This window comes from Periplaneta americana, chromosome 5 (genome assembly GCF_040183065.1).
Source record: "Periplaneta americana isolate PAMFEO1 chromosome 5, P.americana_PAMFEO1_priV1, whole genome shotgun sequence".
In the NCBI taxonomy this organism is placed as follows: Eukaryota; Metazoa; Arthropoda; class Insecta; order Blattodea; family Blattidae; genus Periplaneta; species Periplaneta americana.
Genome location: NC_091121.1, coordinates 74,484,652 through 74,504,191, shown reverse-complemented (window position 1 = coordinate 74,504,191; position 19,540 = coordinate 74,484,652). Strand labels below are relative to the sequence as shown.

General features: G+C 37.2%; 1 protein-coding gene across 2 annotated transcripts in view; it reads right to left on the bottom strand.

The window, feature by feature from the left end:
- Window positions 1-7,546: 7,546 nt before the first annotated feature.
- The window catches only part of MED20 (Mediator complex subunit 20), a 635,350-nt gene continuing 623,356 nt past the window's right edge, over window positions 7,547-19,540 (bottom strand). For both annotated transcript variants that reach the window (XM_069826019.1, XM_069826020.1), the window contains one exon: window positions 7,547-9,118. In XM_069826019.1, coding sequence (XP_069682120.1) covers window positions 9,026-9,118 — 93 coding nt within the window. In that variant the 3' untranslated portion in view covers window positions 7,547-9,025. The remainder of the gene's footprint in view (window positions 9,119-19,540) is intronic.

Sequence of the window (19,540 nt, the reverse complement as noted above, 5' to 3'; positions counted from 1 at the left end):
AATGAAATTGACTTTACCTTTACCCGTGAAGTAAATTCTGAGTCACATATTGTCGAATTGGAATAACTAGTGTAGATATGGCGTTTTACGTCGACACTCGACTTGTCTACTGCACTACCCTCCTAACTAAGCACATTCTCAAGCCAGATTAGTTGACTGCACTAAGATTTGCTGCGTACTCGGGTTGCGAGAAGGCAACTCACTTGTTCTCGAACCAGCATTCTCTGCGCTTCGCGATGATAAAACAGAGCTCTAACGCAATACCGTAAACGCCTCTCTTGGGAAAACGAGAGAACTTATAAAACTCAAAGTTTCAAAATTGTCTGCCACAAGTGTGACTACGGAGTTTTCAATAGAAAAAATCCCAGTCCTCACTTGGATTCGAATAAAAACTGCCTGCCTAACAGGTTGATGGTTTAGGCCAATGGTCGTCAGCAGTCGTGAAATGGGTAAAGGGTAAGAAGTATATCGTAATATGCACCGTCGTGTAGAAGGGAGAGGCAGAAAGCATACCCGGAAGCAGCCACGAAGGCACGCTAATGCAATGTCTTATCCGAGGGTAAGAGACGCTAGCCCGAGGGTGCCCTGTGCTGATGACCGCTGGTTTAGGCCACCGTGAAGGTTTGACAATAGACTCATAACTATTCACCAAATTAAATAATTTCTTCTAATAAACATAGGTCTAAAATATAACACTACGAAACTGCATGATCTTTATTATTACAGTATAGTAAAACTAAAGCTACAAAGATACCAGCGAAAAATGAAACGTAGGATCATCAAAATATTTCTCATAAATAAAGTTCCAGCAACAACAATAATGAACATGACAGGCCTACAAGATGGCAGCTCTGCGATTGAAGTGGAATTTGGGAAATCATGTAAGCAGACTGAACACGTCGAGATGGGCGTATGTGACAACCATGTGGGATCCAAGAACGGGAAAGAGGACCGAGGGCCCGATGGAGCGACTTCTTCAGGAGGGAAGCTGGTAGACAGTGGACAAGAACGGCGATATGCAGGACAACATGGCAGATGCTCGGAAGAAGATAGATATATCCTAAGTGACAGAAAGTGGACTGTCATTGAACATCTAATTATTATCAGTGCATAACCTCTAGTGACTGAAAATGGACAACATTAGAAACAGTAAATGAACAATCATTAAGCATCAGGATAATAACTTTTAACCAGTACAATAGGCTCGTCAGAAATAGCTTCCCAGGCGAGTACAAGGACAGCTCACCCTGCTTGATGCAGGAGGCCCTTATCCTAATGAGATGTAGTGGGTTTATTTATTTATTTATTTATTTATTTATTTATTTAAGTGACGTCCAGTCGTTTATACGAGTACGTAGGGTTCAGCCCTTTTTCGCAGAGAAGTAAGTCTATACGATATTTCGAAAATTCCTAGCTGCTCACGAATCTGTTGACAGACACTCCCATTCCGTTAATATAATATTATTTCCTGGTCTTGAATGCTAGAACATCAAGTGGCATTCTCCGACTCACATTAAATAGGCCTACATTGAATAAGGTTGTCTTGTTCTTCGCACTCGACACGATACTGTAACTTCAAATGTATTATTTCTTAATTTGTGTTAATTAAAAGTGCTTTACTTAGACTGTCAAATGCTTTTAGAAACACTCTGTATAAAATGCAACGAACAGTGGTATAGTTTGAACTCATCAATTGTGGAAGCAGAAAAGAGTATTAGTCGCTCAACCATTAAGAACACCGCTGATAAAGAGAGATAGTGGTCTATTTACGATATTATCCAATAATTTAGTGATAAAACTAAGAAAAAGTCTCAATCGCAATGGACGATCTAAATGTTCGAACGCCAGATCACCAGAATACTAATTCAGCAGCTCCACCGAATGCAGCCGGTTCCATGAACAAGAACTGGACATTGTGGCAGACATGAAGAAAGTATCGGTGAAAAGAAATGATGTCTGATAAGAAGACTGAAGCAGACGGAAAGAAAACCAGCAGTCCAGTAGAAGAGGAAAGTTGAAGTAATAATGTCAAAGAAAATAAAATTCAAGAAGACAAATGGAGAGGTCGTAGATCATAGCAGGAGATATTGCAGAGACCAGAAAGTGCTGGAACTGCCTGCAGAGGAAAAGATAATATCACCGCTCTCATTTTGTCACTTTCATTCAAGAGACGATGCTCTCCGGGAACATGAATAATGCCGGATGATAGGTTGTCGTTCAGCACTCGTCGCTCACGGTGTTGCATCCAGGCAATGCTGCTAGATAATGAATAAAAGGTGCAAGTTGAACTACACTTTCCTCTTAGTAAACATTTCCAGGTGTAATTTATTATGAAATCTTCGGTACATCGCAATAATCTAATACATGATGTTATTAGATAAGATCCAAAAGTTTTCAATTAATTTCAGGATATACAGGGTGAGTCAAAGCGTCTGTGACATACTCTGAGGAGTGATAGATCTCATAATGGGGATAATTTTTCTTGAAACAACCCATGTTCCTTGTCGTATCGTTTAGGAGCTAAGCAACATCGAAGAAAAGGGAGTTTTTTTTAGTGATATTCACAATTGAAATAAATTATTCATTTTTTCTTCAACTGTACACTCGGACAGGTTACAGAAGCTGTTTAAAGTGTCTACACTGAACCTGATTACATTCATTACATCGTCGTAGCAGTGATTGTCGGACTACGCCGAACATTAAATTTCAGGTCTGTCGCAAGAAAAAGTTTACCTTAAACAAATGGGCTGGGATTGTTGGTGATCATCTGCTTGGACCTCCCATTTCATCGCTCCGTTTGAATGAAGCAACTTAACTTGTCCCTCGGAACACGCTTCCGCTGCTTTTAGAGGATGTACCCCTCACGATGCACAGAGACATGTAATTCCGGCATGATGGCGCACAGCCATAGGTACTTCAGCCTGGTTCTACGAACAGGGAGAACGGGACCTTAAGAGTGGTCAGTACGATCATCCGGCTTACGCTCCTAGATTTCTTTCTTTGGGGGCATGTGAAGAATATCGTGTACGACACCACATTTGACACCAAAGAGGAACTGATTGTGCGATTTGCTGCTTTTGATCAAGTTCGAGACAGACCTGAAATGTTCGACAGAGTTCGACAAAAACTGTTACGATTGTGTAATGAATGTAATCAGGTTCAGGGTAGACACGTTGTGTATGTTCTTTAACATGTCCGCAAGGGTTATAATTAGGGGCGGATGTTGATGAAAAGTCATTTCCTTATTTTTTATATTAGGACGATGTCTATTAATATAGAAATCCTTTCTATGTTAATATCAACGTAAAAATATAATTTCTTAAATTGTATTTTTTTTAAGTTTTTGAACTAATAGGTCCTTTTTATATTTTTTTCGGCATTTTTAATACTTTGGAAAACTTTTAGATCATTCGAAATGCATTTTACTTTCTTCTTTGCTGATAGGTCTGTTAAATCATTTTCTAAGCAAACAGATCAGTAGTAATTATCTACTGAATAAGTGAATAACAGTGAAGTTTGAGTTTTATAGTTTGGAACAGATTCTAAAGTCCATCCCTCATTCCACTAAAGGCTTCACTTCACACAACGAAAGTAATATAAAATTGTTGACAACGCTTAGTTTAAGTGAGGGTTTTGACAGCTTTTGTTCTTTTGTCGGTATGAGGGTGTCTTTAGAATTTATGTTTGGAAGGGGGGAAACTTTCAGCCGTGTCCTGGATAGGACGTTGTGTCCTCAATATGGTTCGGAAGGGATGTCTACTGTAGTAAGTATTTTAACACAAAGATTGCAAGACTGCACGCTGCGTCCACAATTTGTTTTGTCATTCACATTCCCTCATCTGGAAGATCTAGTAACAAAGGTGAAGCGCGGAAGGAGGAGGAGGAGACAGAGAATGAAGGCACTGACATGGGCCACCCCTGATTGAAACACATTGTAAACCCTCATTAAAATCTATAGTTTTCCCTTAAAACCTTCATTTTTTGTATGTTCTTTTCCTTTATCTTAGTCAAATTCAAGGAAGTTGCCTCCTCTCTCCGAGATTTGCAGGGCAGTCATTGAAACAAGGTGACTAATTTTTAAGAGGTTGTGGTACGAGTACAGTGAATAATATTTAAATGCCATTTTCTTTTAATTTCATGTACTTGTTACATTAATTTAAGGGCATTTTAATGATCATTTTAAGTAGATTTTTAGGTCATCAACATCCGCCCCCTAGCTTATAATAAATAAATGCCAGTAAAATCTGTGTTTTCTTCGATGTCGCGCAGCTCCTAAACGACGCTCACATAGCATTAGTAAATTGAGGAAAAATGATGCTCATAGCGAGATATATCGTATATCAGTATTTGTAGCAGAGGTCCTGACTCACCCTATATTAAGCCACGAAGAGAACTGGCAAGGATACTTACAGAGAATGAACTACACTATAATGCAAAAAGTGTGAAATACCGACTAATATTTGTAATAGATATGGGCCTATAAACAGTCCAAGAACGAGATAAGATGTAACAGGTTTCTAACGTAACTCTTAGAATGAAATTAAATAAATTAATTAACCATTATAACGAAATACATAAACACAAACTGCCTTAAAGATGTTTTGTCCCTTCTTCAATTCTGAGTTTAAAAACGATCCTCCTATTTCGAACTCTGTTGTCACACAATGAAGACTGCGCTCTAGTTAGAAAGAACCATTAAATAACTAACAATACGCATAAAACTTTAGGAGTCGCAATGGTCTCTCTAGAAAGCTACAGCACTCTGAGATGGCTGTGTCACGCCCTTAACAAGCAGGGCTGCACTCAAGTGAGCAAATGAGGCATTACAGCCAGTACCTGCTTTTTGTTTGCACCCGGAGGACCACTTTGGAGCGAGGAATGAGATTATACGAGATCGATACGATAACAAAACAAAATACTAGAGCGGCATTATCAGCCGAGACGGGTGTATTGTTTGAAGGAGCGTGCTCCTGTCTTAAGAACAGGGAATTTCCGGGACTCAAGAGCCAGCGCACCCATTAAGGCAGCTCTTGTGCCTTGACTCGTTCTTAACACACTCAATTGCTGCGAGGATCTGAACGACAGCCTTGTCTTGCAAGTAGAACACGAGCAGGCAGCCCTACTACTTACAAAGCTTATTATATTATTGACGGTGAATAATAATAATAATAATAATAATAATAATAATAACAATAATTCACAGGCAATATAACATTTGCATTTTGCTTTCTCGGATGTGACCTAATTACAATTTTATTTATACAACAATTTTTAATATGTATTTGAATATGAGATTGGTAAGCAATTTTTTAATTTTCAAGAATATTCATATACGAGTATTACAATAGTATTGTAAAATCTTTGTTAATGTATGTAACTTTTGGTCGCAATAAATAAATGATAAAAAAATAAAACTTTTTTTTAAATGGATGAAGTATTACAGTATACCTGTCATATTATATCAAGAAAAGTTTCTGTGCAGAAGTCATTTTGCAAATACTTCCAATTGACGAACATGAATGAAGAATATTCATCCTCAGTACATGTCAAAGAATACGAAGATTCTTAATGCGGTATACATAACATACATGAAGCATATAAAATACTGAGGTATAATATTATGTTACTCAACGTAGATATTTACACCCAGAAAAAATCAGAGATATCGAATCTTGAATCACGGGAAAAAATTAACAGTAGTAAATTAAGAAAATACACAAGCAATAAAACGTCTCTGAAAATAGATGAAATCTTATCGTATACAGGCTGTTCAGAAAGTTCACTTAGTGTGTTAGGTACACCACATTCATACACTAAAAAGGAGCCACCGGCGTGGCTCAGTCGGTTAAGGCACTTGCCTTCCGGTCTGAAGTTGCGCTCGGGCGCGGGTTCGATCCCCGCTTGGGCTAGTTACCTGGTTTTTTTCCGAGCTTTTCCCCAATCGTTAGGTGAATGCCAGGTAATCTATAGCGAATCCTCGGCCTCATCTCGCCAAAATACCATCTCGCTATCACCAATTTCATCGACGCTAAATAACCTCGTAATTGATAAAGCGTCGTTAAATAACGAACTAAAAAAGAACTAAATGAAAAATATATGCTCTTCATTCATTACTACATCTTATAAGCGAGCAACAATGCCAGATTCCGCCACCCGTCGACTGTTGTGACTTCTAAGAGAAAAATACACATTATGACTAGTAATGTTTTTTAATTTCACTGCGGAGAGACTTTCTGAATGCACTGTACCAACAAAAGAGATTGTATGAAGTAAATTCTTACATGTCTCCAAATGATGAACATGAATGGTTCTTTGTTCTCAGTACATGGCATAAAATGCAAAGGATTCTTAATGCAGTAGATGCAGTAGACGTGTAGGCCTATATGACATAAATTAATAATTAAATAAGTTATAGCCAAGTGTGATTATGTAGGTTGCTTTGATGTTGTTTCCTATGCAAAAGATATGACTTACGATCAACCCCTGTACAGATACTGTTTCGCAAGACCTGATGCTGGACATATCTCAGATATGGCCACTAGATGGAAACACATAAAAAATGGAAGTTCAATACATAATTCCCAAGAGACAGTCATGATAAGACCTCGCAGTTAAAGAGACTATAAATGAAACCTTGTGGACAGATATCTCTGTAGACCCGACTTGCAGAGGTGTCTGGCGGTCAAACCAAAAAATACAGAAGTAGAAGAATCTAACATTGAAGACTCCAACAAAGTTATGAATGTCTTAATGTTCCCTCAAATTGAATCGAATTCAATCAAAGAATATTTCTATTATAGTTTTAGGCGAGTTTACTGTTAAGGTGCTTGTTTCAAGATATAAAGTATGCAGATTCAATCACGATCGAGGGTGTTGAATGTTTAGGCGGAAAAAAATGCAGAGCGCAGGAAAAAACGGAGCGGTTAGCGTTATATAGTATATTTTCGGTATATAAAAGATCTTTCTGTTTTATACTGAATAAAGGCAAAATTCTCTGCACAGCCCCGCTGTTATTTCGTAATCAACTCTTGCTAACAATTAGCACAACAATAACTATTGGAGAGGTCCCTGATAGAAACTTCTATAGGTAGCTGGTCCAGATGTAGAGTAGGCATATGTGTATTGAACTCGCCGACATACTAATGTAGGGTCTATAAATCTAGGAAGGATGTTAATTAAGCTAATTAAGCTCAGATCAGTTGAAAAGAGCTGAATTATTTAGTTGTCAAATACTTGGTATTATAAATCAACCTACCAATGTCTTCGAGAAAATAAGTTGTTATCCATTCATTTTTATGAAATTATTTGATGAAGAATTTGGGAAACACAAGGGTTAATTGTCAAATAAAGCCGAAATTCATTCAGTCCACCTTTAATTATCTTCTCAGATATACACTCACTGTTCTCCAATGAAATTCAAAATTACAGATCTCATTAAGTGGTCCATAATATCAATGAAGGCAAACATTAAGTTTCTTGCTGTTTAGCCTACTGGAAGAGAATACAAGCTCCTAGACATTCTGATTACTAAGCAATAATTCCATTCACAACAGGTAGCCTACATTTCTGAATAACATTTAAGTTTGAATAATGACCCATCAATAATAGACCTATAGGCCTACGTAACAGTTACTTCTAGCCAATGCGCTAATTTACGGTAACATAAAGTTATATCTATGAAGAAATGTTAATTCGATGAGAAAATACTGCTTGTACGGGTATTATTAGCACATAAATATGTTCCTAAGAGTATATTTTAGAATCCCACTTCTGAACCCTAATAGAAGACTGGTACAAATTCAGTAGGTTGTGAATATTATATTCATTAACTTCATAAAATGCTCCTAACTGTTCAATAATTAAAATATTTTAAATTTACATCCAAAACAAATACAGTTCAGGAGTACAAAATATGACAGGAATTAATGCTTAGTAGCTTGAACACAAACAATTTTAAAAGATCAAAATTATGATACAGTTATAAAATTTAGTGCACAACAGGCAGAGGTAAAAACATTTTACAAAAACATTTGAAATGGTGTGGGTCATACAATCAAAATAAGTGATGATTGTTGGCACAAGAAAATTAACAACTGTCACCGACGGGAAGACTATTGGGCGTAGTTAAATAGGAAGCATGGAGTCTGAAAGAGATATGAATCGAGGAGGTGATATGCGGAGAGGAAAAAGAAGCCGATGATTTCATTGGAAAGCTTACATAGGCCTAAGTTGAGCAAGGAGTGAAGGGAAGAAATGACTGGATAAGTCATACATTGTATTGTTACAATATCTAAATTTTTACTGGGATCCTCTAGAAATATTTTTCATCTTAATTTATTACTACTGCTTAAATTCAGAGACAAGAATCTGCATAGTAATAATATATTGCACAACAAATAACATTTTTTTTGTTATAGTTACAAGATGTTATCCATTACAATCGCTCCTAAAGAGATTAATTTTGACAGAGGCGAATATAGCCTACCCAAACGGTAAAATTTCTCTTGTTTTATTACTCTCTTGGAATCCTAACAGTACCTAAGATATGACATCAAGTTGTATATAGTAATTTAATTATATGACGCCCAAAAACAAGAGTCTGCATCTCAAGATTTCAAAACACAAATTAGCCTATTCATATCAAACGCTTATATGAAGCTACAAAAACGCAAGTATTTCTTCTAGGAAAGAAAGAGATTCCATTATACACAAATTGCTACAGAAATATGAAGACTCCGATATAAAGATGAGTTGTAGTCATAGCAACGAGCTCCCTTTCTGAAGAGACAACCTAATCACTTTTGTTCTGGTTATAGTGCTTAATGATACATTGGTATTTTCAGTCTATAAAGAATTCAAAGATACTTCCAAGAAAACGAGGGCGACTATTGGCTTAATTCCGCGTACTGTGGAGAATAAAATGAATGCATTATAAGTTAGGATAGGTAGTGGAGTGGGTACCTTGATGGATGGGAGGAGAACAGGGTGGTTAGGTGCTGGACGATGACGCCGACGGCTCGTGCAGTTACCGCACCCCCGTGGCCTTCCTGTACGCTCCGAACTGCTCCAGGTATTGGTGGATCGTGTCGATGGGCTGGTAGATCTCATTCATACGATTCTGAAAAAAAAAAAAAAGCCACGCAAGTTATAATAATAATAATAATAATAATAATAATAATAATAATAATAATAATAATAATAATAATAATAATAATAATAATATACTATTATTTAATATCAGTGATACTAGTGTATGTATGTATGTATGTATGTATGTATGTATGTATGTATGTATGTATGTGGGGTAATTTTTTAGTAGGTTATTTTACGACGCTGTATCAACATCTTAGGTTATTTAGCGTCTGAATGAGATGAAGGTGATAATGCCGATGAAATGAGTCCGAGGTCCAGCACCGATAGTTATCCAGCATTTGCTCATATTGGGTTGAGTGAAAACCCCGGAAAAGACCTCAACCAGCTAACATGCCCCCACCGGGATTCGAACCCGGGCCACCTGGTTTCGCGGCCAGACTCGCTAACAGTTACTCCACAGGTGTGTACATGTAGAGTAAAAGGTTGGTAATATTGTAATACTTTGTTTTGAGAATCTATTACAACTTTACTGAGCGAGAACATTCCCTTAATACGTTTATGCAAAAAACCGATCTACCTCTCGCTCAGTAAAATTGTAATAAATTCTCAAAAAGAACTATCACAATATTACTCGTATCACACTATTACCAACCTTTATCTTATGTATTATCCTCTGATTGAGATTCTGGCTGATATCGCCAGGCAGTCATCTCACTTGACGATATGTGTCAGAGGAAGAACAATTGTTTGTATGCATCTGAAGTCTGACTAGTGTAATATGTAGCTAGACGCCAATGTATGCAATGGAAGGGGAAAGAAACTGGCCACCCTACCCCATTATCTCCTGGCCTAGTTGCCTCATAAGTGGTGCCTTCTTGGTAACACTTGTGAGGTTCAGACCTGTCTTCGGACAGTTGACTAAACAACAACAACAACAACCCTATGTATGTATGTATGTATGTGCGGGTCCAGGTTCAAATCCTTTTTCCGGGGTTTTTCCTCAACCCATTAAGAGCAAATCTGGGTAACTTTCGGCGCTGAACCCTGGACTCATTTCGCTGGCATTATCACCTTCATCTCATTCAGACGCTTGATAACCATGGCAGTTGATAAAGCGTCGTAAAATAACCGATTAAAAAGTTTATGTATGCATGCGTGTATGTAGCTAGTAATCTATTACGCTTACGTAGCAAGACACATTTAGCAAAAAATCCAGTAACGATGAATTTGTCTAATAATGGTAGAGGAAAGCACGTATGCTGAAGAAATCTGTCCTTATACCGTTTTCATCTACTATAAGAAGAACTTGGACTCGATAGGGCTTCAAACAGAATCTGTGGTGTGGAAAGGCGATGCATTAACCATTTGGCTAGCTTGATCCCAACACAGTGAATTAACAACAGTTGCGCAAATTCGCGCCACGATTACGCACAACACTTGACCAACAGAATATGTGTTGCTCTGCTACTTGTTAGTTTCACACATTACAGGAGTGGAGATAAGGAAATTAACATTAAGTCCTTGCCATTATGTCGGTCGGTCGAGAACAACTGGGGGATGACAAAGTGGTGGTGGTTAATGCAGGATTCAAGCTGTCAAATACGCTAGAGATGCTGGGAATCACAGCCTGCCAATATATACACAAGGGAATTACATGCTAAAGCGTGACTAAATTCCACTCACAGCTAGCGAGCCTATTAATGGCTTTTCATTCCAGTCCAAATACTTTACCCCACGTGATTGCTTGAACAATACAAACGCATTCACACAAAGAACGATACAGAAATGCCACAGACATTTTCTGGTATTTTAGTGGAGAAATAAATAGGAAACGTCTGTAATATTCCACAAGAATCATTAGCTCCTCCGTGGTCTAATGGTTGCCGTGTCTGCCATTCCATCGAGCATTCACGGTTTAAAGCAAGGCCCAGAAAGACGGAATTTCTTAAACGAATAACAGCTTAAGCATAGCTTTACTATCGCTTTCTGGAAGCCATGGTTTTGAGTTCAATTTCTCCCATAATCTGCATGATTTTATATCGTCACTGATGCTTAAATATTGTCATATGTGAAAAAGCGGTGTCATAGAAGTCAAACATCGTGGGATTTTCATTAAGGGATACTGATCCCCTGCGATGGCTGAGATGTCAGACCTTCGGGTAGTCCGGATTCGAATCATATTCAGTCCTGGAATTTTTAATTGAAAAGTCCATAATACAGTTCGTGTGATCGTTTTTGGCGTGTGAAATAAGTAATGGGAACGTTAATTACGAGTGTTTTACATTTGCCGCAGTCAGACAACCGTGTTTGACAAATGGCTGATGTGACGTGTATAGGAAGTGGTATCATTCTCAGCTACACTAGCAATATGCTCACAAACTGGGCACTGTATATCTATAACACACGCCAAAAACGCTGGCACCAGCTGTAACACTTACGGCGAACGAGATCGCAGTTGGAGTTTTTCTCAGGGTACTTCCGTGCTCCCACATCAGGTATCCTTCTGTAGTGTTCCTCGAACGCCGGCTGGCGACACACGGAGAGGGCTGGTCTAGGGACGAACAGGGTTCCTGCTCGAGAGCTGGATACGCAAGAAATCTTAGTATAGTCAGTCGGAGTTGGGAATGTGCATAGCTAGAAGGTTAGCGCAGTAGTCACCAAGCAAAGATATAGCTGAACTTTACTAAAACACATAAATGTTCAAATTGTCTGTAATCATTCCTTGAAAATTAGAGATATCGTTGCACGATTTCCTGGATTTGTTCATGATAGCATAATCTTCAATAGTTCTCATATTAGAGCTACAATGAATCTAAGGAATTTGATAGTATATTGCTTGTGACAGAGCTTATCCTTGTCGTTCATACCAGCGTTCTGCATTACAGGCGCTATGTTCGGTTCAAATTTGTCGAGTATGGCGAAGTTCAATATTCGCCGATGTTCGCTCTGCACGAGGAGACCTGTCGTGTTTGTTCCATCTTGTTACAAAATATTCGCTCTCCTTCACTCCTACCCTTTCATGTTTTAATCGCTTAGGGATTGTAACCTAGATCTTACTATTAGTTCTTCATTTTCGAACTTTGCAGGACAGTAGCTGTTCATACCTCATGATTCCAATAATAACCTAAATCCTAATCCTAAAAATATAATTATGCTCACATTAGAACAAGGGTATATATTCAACATACATTTGGCGTATGGAAAAGGAACTTTCCCTATTTATATCTATGGGCCTAAGAATTAAATTAAATTGAATAATAATAACAACAGAATAAATGCATAAAATACAAATTAGACTGTCGTAGCTAGTATCTAGCGGGTATTTCTGAAACTTGACCAACCAATCAGTAGTTGACATCGATAAGTTAGAGGTTGCGTTGTTCAAGAAACACGAGAAAGATATAATAAATCGATAAGTTTAATAACTCAATAGTTACCGAATAGATATCTCAATGTTCGAGTCACCGGACATTAGGCTTGAACTTCCATTGTAAACAAAAGCGAAAGCGGTTATTATGGAAAAAGAAAAAGAGTATTGTTTGATAACCGGTTATTCAATGTTTGGTGATAAAAATAGTCGATGCTATATTGTGAATGTGACAAAATATCCATTTTGAAAGGGTTGTCCTGCAAGGAAATTTATGCGGATATGGCATATACATTGAGGAATCAGTGTTCTTTGTACGTCATATGCGGAATTTATGGGTTGAAGAATGGAGATGAAAGTTGAACACCGTGTTGGAGGACCTATTTCTGTGACCACTCTAGAAAATATCGACGCTGCATTTACTGAAAAACCTGCTGTATTTTTATTTAAAAAAGCATTGTAAAATCGAGAAAGAACTGATAAACTGCTGTCCGGTTATACGATAGTTTCGACCCACTCATATAACAGCCACGCTATACTACAGCCAATGGCAAAAGCTCCAAATATAATATACACAAAAGAAAGCCGACCATTTTGCGACATTTACTGGTCTGTTCCGTGATTCCGTGCCTTAAAACGTAACCCCACCTGCATACTAAAGAAGTCCATTTAGGAAGGAATTTGTTTTCAACGGCAGAGCCAGGCAGTAAGGTCAGCGGTACATCCGAACCCGCCCGCGGTACAGACGGCGTTATATCCGGGGAGCGGCTTATTTGTGACTGAAAGCATCATTAAATGAAGGGTTGTATAAACTAAACATACAAGATCTCGTCTTGGAAGTGAAGCACTACTCACCGCATTGGTGTACTATTTGCCAGTCACGCTAACAATAAATCAGTAACTGCAATCTGCCGGACTTTACGTGTTTACACACACATTTCAGCAATATATTACCCAGTGTTTAAGTTTATGTGAACGTGACGCAAGCCGTTTTGCCTCTCAGCAGGCTAACTGCACGCAATGCAAAGTTATACTGAAGTGCGTAGTGTGATGAGACCGGATGCTACTAGACACATTCGGTACACCATTTTTATGAGCACTGTTCACACAGCAGCTTACATGATGATCAAATTAATAATGATAATGATAATGATAACAATAATAATAATAATAATAATAATAATAATAATAATAATAAAACAATTAGTCCACCATGGTCTACAGAATACCATGCTATTCGCTAGTCCAAACCAGATCCGATAGCAGTATGCCCTATAGTTTTAAAAGCAATATAATTTCTTAGCGCGGTTTGATTCGCAAAGGAAGTAAATCCTTGAAAGAGTTAAAAAAAAAAAAAAAAAACTGTTCCTGAAAGAGGCAATTCTCCGAAAATTCTCTGTGCACGTCAAAATTCTTAAATAAAATAGTACCAGGGCGCTTCGCGAAAAGTTTATTATTATGATTATGATGATGATTATTATTATTACTACTATTCTGCTACCATTACATTAATAATAATAACAACAATAACAATAATAATAATAATAATTATTATTATTATTATTATTTATTTACTAGCCGTACCTGTGCGCTCCGCTGCACCCGTTAGAAATAAATATAAAGTAATTACATAATTAAAATAGGACGTTTGATCCAGGGAACATTCGTGTTTGATAGAAGGATAAATCGTTTAATATGTTACTTAATTTAAATTGCATCCAAATAATTAAAATGCGATCATTTTGGTCCAGAGACACTCATTTGGTGCAATGACAATTATTATTCCTTTAACATGTTTCTTAATTTTTATTACATGCAACCATAGCTTAATGAAGATTGACATCATTTAGATTTAATGTGTAGGTATAATTTTATTTTACTTGTTATAGGTTTCCATTGAATTATGGTAATTACTTAATTTTAACCCTTGTTTTTTACGTATTCAGTAAATGGCGCTTGGCCCACTATGGTTCTGAACCCTCCAAATAACTTAAATTATATTATATAATATTACATATTATATTATATTATATTATATCATAAGTTACTGTAATAACATTATAGCATTATGTCCATCTAGAGAAACTGCACTTTCAAATGGTGAAATAATAATTAATTATACAAATCGGTTAATTTAGCTTCCGATATTACTTCATACAAACACAGAAACATTCTCTGTAGGCTATCTTTCATAGCTTTTGATTGTTGCTGTCCAAGGCCCCTTATAGACGAAGTCATTTGTTTTTTAATTCATTAGACGGCCTTAGATGGCAGTTATTTTAATTTTAAAACTCATTTATCTCATTAAATATCAATCCTATCAAACTTTTTCAAGGAATAAAACTTATCGAAAATTATTTTTAAAGAAACTTTTGTTATGTAACAATTTTCACAAAAATCAATAATAAGCGAGATATTTGGATTTATTTAATTCAGGCCCCCTTATAACCCCCCCTTTTAAATAATGTGTTTTGAACGCCATATAGCCTAAAATCTAAGTTACAACGAACTTAATTTATATTCCAATTTTCATCGAAATCCGTTCAGCCATTATCGCGTGAAAAGGTAACAAACATACAGAAGACAGACAAACAGACAGACATATAAAAAAAAATTCAAAAAAGCGATTTTCGGTTTCAGGGCGGTTAATTATATATGTTAGGACCAATTATTTTTGGAAACTCGAAAATTACCAGAAAAATTTCGGCTACAGATTTATTATTAGTATAGATACTGACAGAGTTAAGGCCATAGGGCCTTCTCTTACACTCTACCAGGTCACAAAGTATACAAGCAGTGAAAATTTGACAAAAAGTTAAAGAACAGAATACTAACATATTACAAAAAAAATAATAGAGCAATTCCGGGAGAGATAGCCATGCGGGTGAGACGGCCAACCGCTCTCATTTTTATTCTAATCATCTGTTTCGAATGAAAATCGGTTTGCCGCCACATGTTAATTAAACGAAGTGATTGTTGCACGTGTGAAAACGTAAAGTTATTATTTCCGCGTTTTGTAGCCGTTCCTGAGTTTGTGAGCAAGCAATAATTTTACATCTCCTGAAATAACAATAGAAAAATACTCTCCCGTAAAAAAGGAGAGAGGGCCAGCATTTTTCCGGGATAGATGGCCTATAATTGAGGAGTATTATTATGTTAAAAGTATCGTTATTTCTAGATTCCGATAAAATATAAAGCAAAGCCCGGCAGCAACCGTGTCTTTGGAATGAAGATAACTTAAACCGCTTTTGAAGCCGTTAAATATGGCACTTCTGTACTACTACTACTACTACTACTACTACTACTACTACTACTACCACCACCACCACCACCACCACCACCACCACTACCACTACCACTACTACTACTACTACTACTACTGTTACTACTACTTAGTAGTAATCCCCCTGCTATTATACATAGGAATCCATACTTATTAAACGACTCTCGCAACTGCCGAGGTTGTATCAGCGTAGCCTGTGTGCCGGAATTTTGTACCGCAGGAAACCCTTATAAAATAAAAAGTTGAGTAACACGCAAGTAGTCCACCGCAGTGATGCGTCACATGAATTGTCAATCTGTAGCGACAATGATTCAGATTAACTCCAGACTCTGCCTCCAGCACTGCGGTAAGGTTTAGTAACCTCCTACAACGGAGTTTTGCCAGTTGTAGGGCTATAATACTACTATTATTAACCGCTTTAGTGACAGTTTTACGATTTAATACGATTCTTCAGAGAAACTTTAAGAACTTCATTTCTTGCTTCAGACATAGTAAAACAGAATTTTCTTAAGCACCTTGTATTGCAACAGATTACATAAACTTCCTGTTCTTTGTAGCAAAAAAAAAAAAAAATCTTAACTTTTAAATACAGCGCAAAATAACACAAATTCTGAAAGTTCTGTGGCCCCATCAGACACAGGAGACCACGCCTACCGCAAGTCGTAGAGCAAGGCAGGAGTATTTCTTCATTAAGACCAATTTAGCAACACATTTACCAAACCGCAAGGGGGAAAGCAATGATGAGTGCAAATTCGCAGACGAAGCTATAAAGAACAAACCGAGGGAAAGAAAACAAATGAAGACAGAATTCTGGCAGTCAGGCGATTATTCAAGAAGAGCGGGTTTCTTCCAAACATTTAAAACAAGCAAAATCTTTCAGCTGCAGAAGCTGAAGCTAGAAAAGAAAGCAGACCTTTACAAATCCGAGTTGTAATATATGAAATACGGCTGTTACAAGATGATTCTACAAAAAAAAAAAAAAAAAAAAAAAAAAAAAAAAAAAAAAAAAAAAAAAAAAAAAAGTTTCTACACAGAAACAAATTATATGTTGTAAGAAAATTATACGTAATTCATATTACTAATAATAAAGATTTAACTCTTCAGCGCTGTAGCTGTGCAATGTACGGTCATGCCTCTGACTCGTGTTACGAAATAAGCACTTGTTTGATTCTTCATAGGAGATGAAATTTTGTCATGAAATTTGTAAATGTACGATACAGCTATCCAACCAGCATCGTAGTAAATTTGGGGCTACAATGAGTAGTGAAATCCGGTTTCGCAAGTCAGCTATAACGGCTGGGAGGATCAGAACGGTCTCGAAAGGTTTTCTACCTATACAATGACGCATATTCTGAAACTGTGGACATTAAAAGTGGTGTGCCACAGGGTTCTATTTTGGGTTCTTTCTTATTCTTGATCACGATAAATGACTTAACTGATAATATAAGTAAATAATTCAATGTTATCCGCAGATGATAGGGAAGAGCGAAGTGGTTTCAGGTAAACGGTTTCCGTCTAAATTTCAAGAAATATAATGTTCTCATCAAGGAAAATTACTTTTAAGGGTACTCAAACACAAATAAAATTATTATGTTATTGTGATGTACCGAAGTACGTAAAATATTTCCGTGCAGGAATTCTGCATTATCATATGATGAAGGATATGTGGGGCGGAGAAAAATTGGAATTGGAGCGTCAGCACATAGAGCTGAAAACACGGGTTCGAGTCTCGGTGCCGGAGATAATTTTTCTCCGCCCTACCTATCCTTCATCAAAATTATTATGGATTACATCGGACAGCAAATTAAACTGAAACACCATACCATGTGCTTTGTGTTAAACTCTCAAGAGTCATAGTTACTAAGACATGTAAAACCTCTTATGCTCCAAACATATATAAAAAACTGATATTCATTTCTCAACATTATAATGGTTTACGGAATTCGAATATGGGTGGGAATAGCAGTACTATAGCCAAAGTTCTTGTTCTTCAAAAAAAAAGAAAAAAAATACTATAGGCCTACGAATATTGACAGGCTCTCCTTATGATGCACATTGCAAAGCCTTATTCATAAGAGAATTTTAACTGTTGAAAATCTAGATATACTGAACTGTTTATTAGGTGTTAAAAAACTCAACAATCATGTTAACAGATCTGAACTGTACAGTTAAACACGACATATAATTGGAAGGGAATTTCGGGAAGGGCTCTCTAGGACCCGGCACTGCGTCCGTTCAAGATCTATTGCGCTAATCCTGAAGCTACGCGTATTCCCAAACCCACACCGGCTGACTGCACTAAGGTTCGCTGCGTACCCAGGTTCCGAGCAGGTAAACCCCCTCGACCCTAGGCCAGCTCCCTTCGTGCGTCTCCAGCCAACGCAACGGTCGGGGAATGCTATGGAATGATGATGGAATGGAGAAATGGTGATGGAATGATGCAATTGCCTAATATGGGGAAACAGGAGAGTTCTAAGAAAAACTCCAACTGTGACCTTGTCCGCCACAAGTGCCACTATGGATTTTTCATGAAAAATCCCAGGCCTGACCGGGATACGAATCCGGACCGCCTGAGTTACAGGTTGACGGTCTGATCACTCAGCCACCACAGGGTAATGAGACATATTATCTTTTTTAATCAACTGTTTGACTGAGCAAATCAAATAATTATTTTATCTCTATTCCAGTTACTATGTTCAATAAATTGCCTCAACAGGCATGTGTTGTACATTTTCACAGATTTAAACCATCTTGCAAGCGGGCTAATAAAAAACCCATTTTGTGATATTAAGGAATTTTTTGACTCTGCTGTAGATGTAAATATTTTCAGTACCAATAGTGTATATTGTTAATTTTATTTCAGTTTCTATTTTATTTTAAATTTATCTGTTCCATCTTTGCTTCGGCTATTTTCATCCTGCAAAACCGAAGCTGGATGTTCCCCTTTAACCGAATTTTTATGACATGAAAAGGGGATGAGATCAAGGTGAAATTAATGGTTTCATACAGTTCATAATGTTTAGTAAAACAGAAGAACCTTGGAAAAGTTTTGATTCACCGATCTTGTCCGCACTATTATTAAATCCAGGGATCGAATCCCGCGCTCTAGCAATAAGCTATCGAAGGGGACTGACATAATTGCAGAGAGACATGTTCAGCGAAATTTCACACCACAAAGAAGTTCTGAGAACTATTACTATAGCCTAGAATTTAATCCTTTCACAGTCTGCACGGTATTTGTCTTCCAGCTTAGTCTTCACGACAATATTTGTCGTTTCCAAGTGAGGACAGAGTAGTTGAAATATTCGCTTTGGGCTCTTAACGTTATTCCGAGAATTTCCGAGAGCAGATGAGCTTCAAATTTCTTGATAGGCGATAATTTAGTATCTCCTGTCACTACAGAATAGAAAGTACAATGCGAGTAAGAAGAGGATATGAAAACGCCACTCGCAGAGTGTAGAAGATGTTGAATTCATTCTGGTGTGATTTATGGCAGTAAACCCATAGTTCACTTATACATTTACCTGACGTAAAAGAGTTGTCTCGGAATATTTCCTGTCGTTTGTGAGACACGCCATGGAAAATGGTCTATTAACTGTGCTGTACCTGTCTCTCTGTGTGTACGCTACGGTGTACGGAGCTTTAATACTTTATTAGCCGGAATTATTCCTTCAGTCATTCCGATGAGCATGACATCCACTCCACGAAATAAATTAAGTTCAAATGTGAATTAGTTACGCAACGAAAAGTAATGACGTTGAGATTAATGGAGATGAGACCAAATTATGTTGTTCATG